Raw genomic sequence first — 14,098 nt, 5'->3', positions numbered from 1 at the left:
AGGACGAAATAGCATGATTCCGTAATTCGGAAAAATGAAACTCTATGTTTCCACATCATTCACTTCTTCCTTGGACCTGTTATGTTTCCGTTATGATTCCTGAACGGAAATATGACGACACGTTTCCGTTGCATTTCTGTCAACGGAATAGTATCATCGCCTGTTTCCGTTACGTTTCCTTGTACGGATTCAAACTTTTACCGTCAAGTAAAACATATATTTATAAAGTGCTGTACAGTTCTTACACCACGTTACCATGAAGACGTGATCGTTCGAGGACAAAAAAGGCAAATTGACGTGCATTAGGTGTGTACGTTCGTAGGAATCATAAGAAGTCCTAGAAGCTTCGATGTTTTACACTGAGCTATGTGCATGTTAATTTTGGAACTGTTTCGAAACCTTACAAAATTGAATCTTTTAAACTTACTCTGTGCTTAGATTTTTAAGCAGCTGGATCATTTGAGCCAGTTTAGTCACTCAAACCAGCAATACAATACTAGGCTAACTGGATAGTTTTAGGGTTAGGGTTAGGATTTTCAAGTAGGCACACGCAGTTGTGTGGATATTGTGGTACATGGAGTTTAGTAGAGTGTAGATTTTAGCAGTATTTGCCAGTGTTGACATATTTATAAAATTATGGTTCCAAAGTGCGTGTCACTGTTGAGAACCCAAGAAAATCATGAGAAAGTCGCCGATGGATTAGCCATAAAAATAAGCCCAACTCTGAGTCAATGCCAAACCACAAGAAAGTTGTGAAACTCGCGCCAATGTAAAAAAAAAAAACAACTGAGGTTCGAAGTATGGGTCGCTAACATCCTATGAAAATCATGGGAAAGTCGAGGAGATTGGTCATGGTACCAACCAATGCCACTTTCCCATGAAAATCAAGAAACCTGTGGTAACTAGCCAACATATGCTAGAATGACAATCTTTAATAAAATTCATATCTAATAAGGATGTGTGAAATGGCCAATATCGCTCTTGGCCGAGATACTGGTTTGCCGTGTTTTGGCAGTTATTTTGGCGAATATGGTTAAAATCAAATCTGTGTAAAAACAGTAAAATCAACGAGTTATTGAGGTTCGTCAACATAGGGAGGGTCCTCTTAGTATAGAGAAAAACTTCTGCCCACGGCTAAAGGCGTTAAATTAATAAATTGATATATCTGGGCGGCATATCAAACAGCAACACTAAACTTCTCCTTTCTCACAGCTTTTCCCCCTTTAACATCTTTGTTCATTCCATTTTTTTTAAAGTAAAAACTCGTTTTGGAGGCATAAAGGTCCCTAAAGCAACGTTTCAAGATTTTATGGCGATCTTGTGAAAAACATGTAGTTCCAGCTAGTTTAGAGGGTTTTGGCAGCTATTTACACAAAAAGTGGGTAAAATCAGCCCAATTTGTCGTGTTTCTGACGGTTTTTACGCGTTTTTTCCCCAAATTTTACTGAGAACACTGCGTTTTATCTGGAATAAGTGTTTTCACATGGATTGTATCCCTATTTTGTTAAAGACATCGTGCTTTTGAATGTAAAATAGGCTGATTTTTGCAAAAAAAAAAAAAAAAAAGTGTTTTTTAGGTCGAATTGAGCGCTTTTGTCAACTTTTGCGTAAAATTTGGCGAAAACTCGTGCGTTCTGCCGGATTTTGGTGTTTTTAGATAGATTTCATTGCAATTTTACGAAATACATGTAGTTTCAGCTAGTTTGCAGCGTTTTGGGCTTGAGACCGGCAAGAGTGATGGTAGACACTCTTAGCAGAGATAATTGTGCTAGCAGATATTAAAATTTCACCTGTAAAGACAATATATTAATTGAACACAAGAAAAAGGAAACTTGATAAAAAAATTAGAATAATGGCGGGGAGAAAAGAGGGCTGCACTAAAGATTATGTACTTGTGTTCTTGAAGCTGAAAATTAACAAGGTTCCTAACAATTTTTGAAAATCACACAAATCCCAAGCTATATCCAGGATTTTCTCTTAATAAAATTAACTCTTAAAACAAATTGGGATTTTACCTTGGTCCTTTTTTTTTACTTTTTATGTACATTATTTATGTATAAATAATGCTCCCCTGACCCTTCCCCAAATTTCCAGAACAAATGGAAACTCTTAAGAATGATCAAGCTTTACCTTATTATTTAAAATTTTTACATCTTGAATTATCAAGTTATCACAGAGGATTTCTTGGTACTTTAACCTGTTTAACACCCTAAAAGAAGTGCACATATATACTACACACAATCAGCCCAGTCAAAATGTGCCACAGCTGACAATTTGGCTGCCTGCCACAATATAGCTGCCGCTAACTTCACACTTTTCACATTTCCATTCAAGACAAGGTTCAGCCTCTGCTGCCTATTACTATCACCAGCTTGCCTTCCACTCAAAAACATTTTGACTGAGCTCATCCATACATACATACATAAGTGGGAGATTAGGTTACATGAGCAAACCTGCACTATTGAAAGAGATCAATGAATTACAATTCAAAGAAACATTGATAAATAAAATAAATCAATAGAAATGACAAAAATCAAACTAACAGCAGACAGTACTCTTTCAGCCTTCTGGACCTGAGCAGTGCAGTGATCTTCAACTAAGTGCTTAATTTGGACATAAAACTAGAACTTGGTATAGCTAAATATTATTATTTTTCTTTTAATATTCCCACTCCAGCTGATGTGTATTATTTGAATTACAAGTCTTATTAACATGCAAAATCACCTATGGACAAGGCACACACTTTGGACATAAAACCAGAACTTGGTATAGCTAAATATTATTATTTTTCTTTTAATATTCCCACTCCAGCTGATGTGTATTATTTGAATTACAAGTCTTATTAGCATGCAAAATCACCTACAGACAAGGCACACACTTTGCACCAAAATAGCTTTGCATCAAGTACATTATCTAGTACATCATTACCATCTTCAGGTATTTCTAATTTACTTGTGAAAATCACACAAATCATAAGCTATATACAGCATACAATCAACAGCAAATTATTAGAAAGGAATGCAGTAAATTTTAATAAGAATATTACTAAGTAGTTAAATAACAAATGGCCCAGTAAAATTGTGCCCGTTGCTGGGAATTTGGTTCTCAATAAAATTAGCTAAAATAGCCAATCTTGAGTTTTACTGCTCACTCAAAATGGGCTGGCAGCTTACAATTTGGCTGCCTACAATGAAGTACCTTCCGCTAACTTCACATTTTTCAGACTGCTTTTCAGGAAGAGGTTTGGCCAGCTTTTCTATTACTCAAAAACATTTTGACTGGGCTGTGCAAGTCTTACTAGCATATAAAAAGCACCTTCAGGTAGATTACAGCAAAGCAGACTTTGTACTAAATGCTCTGCATTAAGTACATCATTACCCTCTTAAAGTATTTCTAGTTTACTTGTGAAAATCCCACAAATCACAAGGTATATTACATTATACATTCCAGTTGACAAAGCAATCAAGGGTAATTTTTTCATAATGGATGCAATGATCTTCAGTATCAAGATTATTTGGTACCTAAATAGTAAAATGTTCGAGAGAAGAAATAATCATAAACATTTTTTCTTTCTCATCAGCATCGACTTCCAAAAGTAATGGATAATGACCACCTAAAACAAAGAAGAAATAAATCAAATTTTTGATTTCACAGGGCTTCAATACGAAACAGCTATACATATCTTTTATTTCCTACCACTTACAAGTGGCAGGAATGGCTGAAATGGCCTTCACGTGAACACAACAGAATCCTATGCGTGTGTAACCATGTAGAACTATTTATTCGGTATCGAAATTACATCCCAAATGTCATGATATTTGACTGAAACTCAGCTTACCCATCTTTCGTTTAGACTTCGAAACTTGCTGCTTTTTACCACTGTTTCAATGTTTTCTTGTTGTTCAAAAGGTGGTAGGGCCATTGCAGACCGTGATTTTTTTTTTACTTGAGAACCAGATCACAACACCCAAGCCTTTTCACGCTAAATATCAAACTACTGAGATTTCCTTCGCCGCCGTAAGCCGCCATTTTATCTTTCCCTGAATACTAGTTCCCAAGCTTCGAGCCCGAAGGTCTCAGACATGCACTGAAATTATGATATTCGTTATTTCAGGGCCAATTTAGAAATAACGGTAATCGTTATTTTGGTGTCGAGATCATGCTGATCACAACTGAACGCACATTTACCCCTTTCCTCCGCCATCTTGAATGTTGTAAGACAGTGGAACCGAGTCCTTCTCTTTATTTAACACGTGTAAAGAGCATTGGTAAAGAGTGCCACGAAATTACTATATCCATAAATTTGGTGCCAATTTAGAAATAACGATAATCGTAATTTCGGTCTCGAGATCATGTTGATTGTGAAAGACTTTACTACTGTGTAGGGGTTAGATTTTGGCGCGCACAGAAAGCTACGCAAGCGTAAGCGCCAGTTGCTCGACATACCTGCGTGGCCCGTGCGGCAAAATAACTTTACGGGATTCGCAAAGTTTCACTCACAGCAAATTATACGAGAAATCTAGAACGATTTAAGCTTATATCTCGTCAAACGTTAAAAGTGACACATTAACGCCTACAACCATTACGTTTTATACGAACCTCGCAAACTTTTAAATACGTTCTCCTGTGATGCCTACGGAAGTATTTAGTATAATTTCTGGTGAGATTTTTGCGGACAATCTGATCGATTCCTCTTACACTGTGTGCTGAGACAGAACCTTTTCACCTCGAGCAAAGCTTTGTCGCACAGCCCAAACAAAGAAGACGAGCTACTGAGCTTCTTGTACATCTCCGTGTTAAAACACACGAAAGGACTCTAAAGCATACTTCACTCTGATTGGGCTGAAAAACACAAAGATTTTTCTGGCACCAATCAGATACCAGAACAACTGCGACCGTTTGGAACTAGTCTTGTAGGACAATGTCCCCAGAAGCTCTTCCGCCCTGACTTGAAATCGACTCACAGCCCCCGAGTCTTCGAGGATGCCCCAAGGACGGAAAATTAGATTTCTAATGCAGGAGTGGGGAGGGGGTCTTTTGCCAATTTCACGAGGTGTTTCCTTCCACTAAGGCTGTGCTCGATTTTTTCGGGGGTTATTGCTCAACACCCCGACACCCCCCCCCCCAATCAAAAATTTAATGGTCCGTCCCTAAGATGCTAACAGGCCCTACAACTTTTTACGTGGTGAAAGAATTGGATATATATGTATTACTCGCGTTGTTTTTTTTTATATATTACCAAGCGAATTTCAAGTGATAATTTCGATCGAAAACGGGTGAGGATGCTTGTACCTTTCAGGGGTCAAAATCAGTGATCTGGTACCTCTGACGATGTCTCAAACTTTAGTGGACTACCAGAGACCTATCTGGTACCTTTTAGGGTGTTTTTCGCTCAATAAAATACCTGAAATAGGCATTATGCATTACTAGGACGATTTTAATAATCTGACTTTAGCCTCTGGAGCACATCGATAAAGGAGTTCTTATTTTTGGGATTTTTCAATTTTTTGTATTTAAATTGGTACTTTTTAGGGGTAGACATCAGTTGTTGCCACTCCCACATGGATAAGACTCAGGTACCTTTTATGATGTTATAGGGGTCGTTTTCGAAGTTCCCGGCGTGCATCCTCGCCCTCTTATGTATAGGGGCTCCCGGGGAGTGCTGATACGCGCAGCACACTTGAAATTTAGCAAGGACAAATTTTGATGTGATTTTCGGTGAAGAGAAAAAAGTTTTGTCAGCGTCTTGTAGCTAGTGCGGAAGGGCCCTTTGCCACTGTGTCTAATTACGCGTCTTACGAAGCCTACAAAGTGTTCAGAGATTAGTATAGAAAACTTCGCCTCTGTCTGGATTTTTGGTGGCCTATTGACCAATTCCCAATCGAGACCTTAGTCTGACGGGACGCGTAATTTTGCACAAGGTTGTAAGTAGCCAGGTTATAAGAATTTTCCAGACGTCTTGTGTACTATCTGTGGTACACGCTTACCAATTTCCCAATAGGCTTTTGGAATCGACTCGACCCTACCTTTACCATAGCCGTCCACTTCTTTGGGCACTCTACATCTACTGATGGAACCACGAGTCCACCCAACACCGGTACCGAGGTTTGATCTATGATTGGGGCAAATTGTAAAATCATCGATATCTTTTGGCGTCTCGAAGATGCCGGCTCGCGACAAAATAAGATCAACTTCAGTTTCTGGATCTCCGCAAGTAACTTGAAATGTCTATTTTACAACTACGCAAGGGAACGACCTGGGATATACAACGTCGGTCTTCTCGATAACTATACCCAAAAGTCCCACCAGCGAACGATTTAAATGAACAGCAAATCTCCTTGTTAGCATATAAGATGAGACGCTTATACAACAGATCAATTAGCTAAATCAGTATGTAGTTTGTCGATCGAATTGACTTTTGCTCACATTCTTTGACTTCCGCGGGCAAAGGAATCAATGATGGATCTGGACATTTTCATTTTCTGAGTACAGTAATTCTTGGAAGGATTTTATAGATATGCAAAGAGGGGAAAAAAACCCATCTCTCAGTAATTCGGAGGTTGATTCATCTTTGAATTTATACGTGTCATGGTTGTCATGCAATTAATATAATAATGTGGAGAAGATTTATAAACCGCAAATTAAATCTGGCTAAAATGTGGTAGAGCATAACTTGATCATCGAAACAGCTAATAAAATCATAAATAAACAAGGTAAGAGTGTTATGTTAGATTTTTTAAAATTTGTAGTAATTTATGCCTGTAAACGGTGGCGAGAAGTAGGCACACCATGTATATTTCATAGTCGCTTGCAAGTAAATTTTGCCCAAACTCACGTCTCCGGAAACTAGAGCGGAAACGTTAATTAATAATTTCCTTAGCTTTTTTAATTTTCTTCAACTAAACAGCAAGTATGCCACAGAAAATTTCCTAAAAGGATAAAAAAAATCTGGTAAATCAGCTTTTCATTGCTGCAACAATAGGATTATCAGCATCTTACAGTATAACGCTATGAAAAATTACTGTATATCCTCATATACGTGCCCACACTCAAAGAAGCGCCCTCCCCCGAGGCCCTTTTATCAAAGAAGCTCCCCCCTAGAATTATCACCCTCAGCTTCCCTCCCACTTTCCCAAATAAAAGGAAAATCTGATTCTTTTCCCACTTTATTAATAACTTTTAAGCTTCAATTATTGCTAAATCAGTACAGTTTATAGTTTCTTACTAAACACCCTCTTGGATTAATCAACTTTCTTCCACTAAGTGCCCCTCCTTTCTTACCAAAACTTTAAATAACTCGCACCTGGGCACTTATTCAAGGAAATGCAGTATCTAAAGCTATTAAATTGGTGAAAAAAAGACGTTTGTGTAATTGCTGGTTGGGATGAAGCTACTTAATGTATGTAGAACTTCTGTAACTATTCCTGCCTTACTTTCAACTTATACGAAATGTATGGAAATACCTTTAGAACTTTATTATCCCAACACTTATTAATCAAAGCACTATTGGAGTAAACTCCAGAAAGAGTTTGAGTGTGTAGATAGTCTTGAAGCAATGAAGAAGGAAGTAAGTTAGTTCTCAAACAAAAAATGATTTAATTGGTAATCAAAAAAAAGCTTAATTTCCTTGCAGTATTCATGTTGGCTTGTGGGTCATTTAGCAATTGGAGTAAAAAATATCAATATGTTTGTGCTTACCTAACTCTTTCCTCCACAACACTTCTCACTCTTCTGACTTTGTCAATGAAGCTGAAAGGAGGCAAAATATTCCCTCACTTCTACTTAGCACCAATATAGTAAATACAGTAGTATACGTGGTATACTACTAGTATAGCGGCTTTCACTGACAAATTACATGCAGTGAAATGGTTTCTTGAGAAGGGGGCAACTGCAGCCTGTGAATGCAACAGAGGATGGAACACGTTACATTGTGCCGCACACGGCGGAGACACTGATATTATATCTCTAATCCATACTCACCTGCCCAACATTGAGTCAAAAACAGGCGAGGGTCACACGCCACTAATGGTGGCGGCTTTCACTGGCAAATTACATGCAGTGAAATGGTTTCTTGAGAAGGGGGCAAGTGTAGCCTGTGAAAGCAACAGAGGATGGAACACGTTACATTGTGCCGCACAGGGCGGAGACACTGATATTATATCTCTAATCCATGCTCACCTGCCCAACATTGAGTCAAAAACAGGCGAGAGTCACACGCCACTAATGGTGGCGGCTTCGGCTGGCAAATCACATGCAGTGAAATGGTTTCTTGAGAAGGGGGCAACTGTAGCCTGTGAAAGCAACAGAGGATGGAACACGTTGCATTATGCCGCACAGGGCGGAGACACTGATATTATATCTCTAATCCATACTCACCTGCTCAACATTGAGTCGAAAACAGGCGAGGGTCACACGCCACTAATGGTGGCGGCTTTGGCTGGCAAATTACATGGAGTGAAACGGTTTCTTGAGAGGTGGGCAACTGTAACTGTTAAGAGTAATGGATGGAATATATTACATTTTGCCGCACAGGGCAGTGACCCTGATACCATTGATCTTGTCCTTACTCACCTGCTGGACTTATGTCGTTAAAGTTGCACTTGAGCCTGGGCTTCCTGTGGCGTGTTGGCTGGGCGTGATGATTTAGTTCTATTAGGCTAGTTTATTTCAACACTGTGTGCATACAGGCATTTTTCTCAGAATTTGGTTATCCAGCTTTTGAAAGCTTTCATGAAATCAAAGTTATACATAAATTTACCTGAAGACAAAAGTCAGTGGCATGTGGACAGACTATGTCAGAGCATAGCCATAAGCTTAAAAAATATGAATGCTCCGAATGAATCCTATGTTGCGGTGTTATTGCTGGGCTACATGAGACGATGTACCAAGATATACAGCCTCTTAGTGCAGCGTGTTCTTGTTCAAATGTCGTAGGAATCTTCATTTCTCTTCCTAAAATACTCATTGGTTTTGTCTCTTAGATTGCAGATTGCGTGGTGTTGTCAATAGTTGATGTTCTCGTGTGCCTTGTACTATACAGGAAAAACTGTCAGTGTTGGAGATTTTTGAAAATGAACACACTCTAATAACAGCCTGAAGTGTATGTCTGTACAATATTGCCGGTGATTTTATTTCTATGTAGTTAAACGTTTTTAAAATTGATATGATGTAATATATATTTCACAACTACGAGGTTGTTTTTTTACTAGAAGGCATTAATTTCGAAGACAGAAGTAAAGATTTCTGCAATGTTACCGGCCTCTTTATTTTTTCCTTATTTTAAGACGTTTTGAAATTAATTTGACTGTGTATATTTTTCAGAAGTAAATGGGTTTTCTTTCAACATATAACATTTTTGTATTAAAAAACACGTAAATGTAATATTATAGCTGTGAAGTTTTATGCAAAAGTTAGAAATATGAACGTTGAACAGGTTTATGAACAAGTTTATGTCCCAAGCTAAGAATGCGTTTTGATAACATTTGTACCGAGCTAAAGTCGAGGTTTTAAATACTATTTTACATAATAGTAAATAGCTTTTACATTTCACACGATGTACAGAACATCTCATTTTTCGAGGAAATTTGTTAATAGAATACATAAAGAAATTTCTGCATTCTGATTGGTTGCAGTACAGTTTTCAGTCAACACCAATGCAGAAGAGAGCTAATGCAATGCAGAACATCGTTAATTCAGTGAAAAAACGATAAAGAACTTTTTAATCGCTTAAAAAAGAAAGGCACTTCGAAAAATTTCCCCTTTTACTAAACACATTGATTTGACCTAACGCACAATGACGTTTGCAAGGTTTGGATGAATCATTTTGTACGTGTTTTAACCCTCTTTGTTTTTGCGTTATGAGGTGAAGCTATCTCGAAAATTATAGATCATTTATAAATGAATTAGAAGTGACATGATTTTCCTTAAGCAATTTGAAATGAGTAAGCACTCGTAATTTTTAAAAAGACTTCAAATTGCAACTCCAATCGTAACAAATTTTTAGTTAACCTTTGTAAGCGAGGTTATAACATTAGTCAATAAATTTTTATATCACCGAACGAAAGAAAGTGTTGTTTGTCAATGGGAACGACTTTGATATTTCTAGCGTCTGGGGAAGTAGTAAAAAATATCCCTGTTTGGATAAAATATGGAGAAAGGGGAAAGGTGAAGGGAGCAGAATTTATATATCGTCTACGGGGAAGGGGGCCTCTTATTTTCAGAGGGGGGAATTTTTCGTTCTTTAGGGGGAGGGCAGGTTGGATCAGTTTTCGCTATAAAGTGGTATAGAGGGGAAGTGGGTGTCTGCCAATGAGGGGGATCATTAGAATACTACAGAGTAGGGGGGGGAAATCAGGTAAACTTTATTCTGACTCAAACAAAATCCTTCGACCTCACCCCCTCCCAGGTCATAAATAATAAGCGGTCCCAAACAAAAAAAGAAAAAAACATTCGAAGGATTGAAGAATTGCGTTCAAGAAGGGTACAGTGGTTAACCCTTCCCAGTCCTCTCCCCATGTTCGCATTCAGTGAGCCTTTGACGATTGTGTTAGCTTCAGTTTTGGCAAAATTTAGCAAACCACTGAAGTAGACAAGATCGTTTTTGTGTTTGGATACTGCTTCCACATTCTTGACTTTGCATATCTAGCAAGGCTACTCAAAAACTAAGTAATTTAGTTTTATCAATTGAGTTGACAATGTAAACTGGCCACCGTAAATAGTTAAACAGCTAAAGTTTCGAGCGTTAGCCCTTCGTCAGAGCAATTGACGAAGAGCTAGCGCTCGAAACGTCAGCTTTGAAATTCTTCACGGTGGCCAATTTATGTTATCAATTCTGTTGATAATACTAAATCACCCTGTGATACTCTCCCGCCGACGCAGCACCACAATCTCTTTAGGAACTTGCTCCCTTCACTCAAACACTACTCAGGCAAAGGAATGCAAATAACTTGCAAAAACGCACATTTTTCATTTCAAAATTAACCCTGGCAATTTAGAAAACTGACTACTGACGGCTTGCTTCCTATGATAGAGCACATACACTTATAAAGTGTTATCGTTGTCATAAAATTGTATAGACGTAGCAGTGTACTTTTTTGCAAGGTTGCATCGTCAAGTACACGTGATTTTACGAGAGAAAGCTTAATACGAGCGGATATTTTGCTCATTGCTCGTATTTTCCTCTTTCACGTAACTAAGCATTTCTCAAAATATCCGCTCGTATTGTCAATGCATCTAATAAAGTGTATTTTAAGTAAAACCAAGCTGACCAGAGCCATCTACTGGAGTGAGTTGTTACACTTTTAGCGAAATCTTTGTCCGTCGACGATCAACTGGCTGTTGTCGCGAGGCTTTGGAAGTTGTAACTGACGCTTTCGTGGCCGCTGCCGACGTGGAGGAATGACTAAAGTTGCCAAAGATGTAGGCGTTGGTTGTACCGTATGCTGGACCAGAATGTAAAAGGATTTTTGCTTTCTTCTTTTATTTCTAAGAGGTCTAATCGATATTTAGGTTGTGTGTTCAATACATATTTATTACATCAATGTAATTATACGACCAGAGGTAAGAATTGATTTAATCTAGAGCAAGGAAACTTCAATTAAATGAAATTTACGTGTCATTGACATGCTCCTAAGAACATTAAAAGCTTCAGTGGCAAAATAAACTTTTCTTGACTGCATTATTATTTGGTTTATGTGGTGAAACGTATATTGCGCGGACGAGCGCTAGGTATTCCCACGTAAATTGCTCGGCCGCAAACGCGTTTTTATTTCAAGCAGAGAAAATATGGAAAGAGAGAGGAATTTTTGCAATGAGAGTAAAATATAGATAAGGGAAAAAGTGGCGGGGGGGGGGGGAAGGAAGGGGTAGGTAGACAAACCTGCCCCGATGTTTCATGGAATGCTGTAAGCAACGCATCGGCTCTTAAATAAGAAGCACTGAGCACTGTAGCTTGCATGTTAAAGTTCAGCGGAAATGTTTCCTACCCTCTTTCATCAGAAATAAGACCAGCAGTTGTATTTCCCCCAAGCACAGCCCCATTATTGCAATTAACTGCCAAAGCAATAGCCACCGATTCAACCGCCGCCACAGCTGCAGCAACTGTAGCGGATACAGCTACATATGTTGCAACAATTTCAGAATCCATGCATTCTAGTCACACCAGCCCGAAGTACGATTACCTTCTCGACCAAAGCCGTAGCTACGGCTGTTGCTTCCTTCATAGCCTCTCTACACTGTCAGAGGGAGGTTTGCGGGATTTAAAGTACAGCCATGACACTACATGAGCTGACGATCGGTCAGCGGTCATGGCGGTCGGACGTGTTTTTATGTCGTCCGCATTTCTTCTATGTTTTTCGGTTCCTCTACTGTTTTCTGTAGAGGACGCTGAGCCACAGCATAGAGCAAACTTTTCTTCGTACCCTTGGTCATTCTGGGATGAATTCAAGTCAAACTCGAATGAATTCAACCTGGATCTACTACCGGTCCCGCTGCGTGCTGACGGCCATTTTGCTCCTCTTACCCGCAAGAAATTCTTCAGGGCAAGGGTAGCATACCTTACTAACCACATAGCATCCTTTAACCCTGTGGAAGTCACCTTGGTACGAAGTGGCGATGTTCACCCTCAGCCTGGACCAGTTAAACATTCGGATTCAAGTCAAGAACGCCATGTCACCTTGGCCCATATAAACGCTCGTTCTATCAAGAACAGAAATCACTTTATTCTTATTAAAGAAGTTGTCCTAGCTAAAAAATTTGATATCCTATGTGTCAGCGAGTCTTGGCTGGACAGCTCCATATCTGACATCGAGCTCGATATTCCTGGCTATAATATTTATCGGCTTGACCGTACAAACAAACCCGGAGGCGGCGTTTGTACCTTCGTAAAACAAAACCTGAAGGTAGAATGTCTGCAACATCTATCATCTATCGTAAGCTCAGGCCTCCACCAGCTATGGCTTAAAATTCAAGCAAGCAACTACAGATCCTTCCTTATATGTACAGTTTATAGACCTCCGTCTTCGACTCTCGATTGCTTCGACAACGAGCTATGTGATGCCCTAACCTCGGCGATGCCAATGAATAAGCCTATTTACATCCTGGGTGACCTAAACTGCAACTTGTTAAACTCATCCGATCCTGCTTCTCAAGCCCTCGTCAATTTCTGTACGTCCTTTAATTTATCTCAGATGATAACAGAACCAACAAGGGTCACAGATTCGTCTGCAACCTTGATTGATGTTATCCTGACCTCACATGAAAACTTAATAATCGACACAAAAGTCATGCCTTCTTCCATCAGCGACCACGATTTAATTTATGCCGTACTTAAACTCAAAAGGCAACGTCCTAAGCCAGTATATATCACGACAAGAATTTTCAAGAACTACCAGCAAGATGATTTTCTCCGGGATATTTCAATGGTTCCTTGGTGCATCGTCGATTGTTTTGATGATATTGACGACCGCGTCTACGCTCTTAACACATTATTCAGTGAAGTCCTTGACAAACACGCACCAATCAAAAAAGTCAAGATTCGAGGAAAACCTAGCCCTTACATAACTGACGAGATCAGAGAGCTCATGAAATCTAGGGACCGGTGGAGAAAGATAGCAAGAAGAACAGGTAAACCTGATGCTTGGACCACCTATAAAAACCTTAGGAATGACGTCAAGAGAAAAATAAGATCAGCTGAGCGCGCTTTCGCCGCGGACCAGATCACAAGCAATCCCAACAACTCAAGCCAGTTGTGGAAGACTATTCGATCTTTCATTCCAAAAAAGTCTGCCAGCGTGAGATCATTTAGCAAAGATGACAGGACCGTCGCAAACGATTTTAATCGGTTCTTTACGTCTGTTGGCCAAGTTGCTGTTGACAAGATTAATTCACTTGCTAATGAATGCAATTTTGATCCTTCGCCACCTGTGCCTGATCCTGCAATTTCTCCAGTGACTGATCAATTCAATTTTACGCACGTGGATTGTTATGAAGTCGCCCAGATTATCAGGTCAATGCCAGCTAATAAGTCATCTGGGATTGACAACATTCCAGTACGTGTAATCAAAGATAGCCTTCCTGCTACTCTCCCAGTGATTACATC

The 14,098-nt window shown here is 39.2% G+C and overlaps 1 protein-coding gene and 1 long non-coding RNA gene across 2 annotated transcripts; one reads left to right on the top strand and one right to left on the bottom strand.

The window, feature by feature from the left end:
* Positions 1-2,109: 2,109 nt before the first annotated feature.
* Positions 2,110-4,355, bottom strand: LOC149052242 (uncharacterized). The gene is made up of 2 exons (XR_016181835.1): positions 3,839-4,355; positions 2,110-3,613 (listed from the first exon to the last, which is right to left on the bottom strand). It is a non-coding gene; the product is annotated as an uncharacterized LOC149052242 (long non-coding RNA).
* A 976-nt stretch (positions 4,356-5,331) lies between these two features.
* Positions 5,332-8,592, top strand: LOC149052241 (ankyrin repeat and SOCS box protein 16-like). The gene is made up of 2 exons (XM_089180494.1): positions 5,332-5,369; positions 7,830-8,592. Exons 1-2 carry the CDS (start codon positions 5,332-5,334, stop codon positions 8,590-8,592), a joined length of 801 nt encoding a protein of 266 aa, XP_089036620.1.
* The last annotated feature ends 5,506 nt before the right edge of the window (positions 8,593-14,098 follow it).

The sequence above is a fragment of the Pocillopora damicornis genome, chromosome 1 (assembly GCF_964200805.1).
Source record: "Pocillopora damicornis chromosome 1, jaPocDami1.2, whole genome shotgun sequence".
Taxonomy (NCBI): domain Eukaryota; kingdom Metazoa; phylum Cnidaria; class Anthozoa; order Scleractinia; family Pocilloporidae; genus Pocillopora; species Pocillopora damicornis.
The sequence above is the reverse complement of the archived record's forward strand: the minus strand, read 5'-3'. Positions and strand labels throughout refer to the sequence as shown.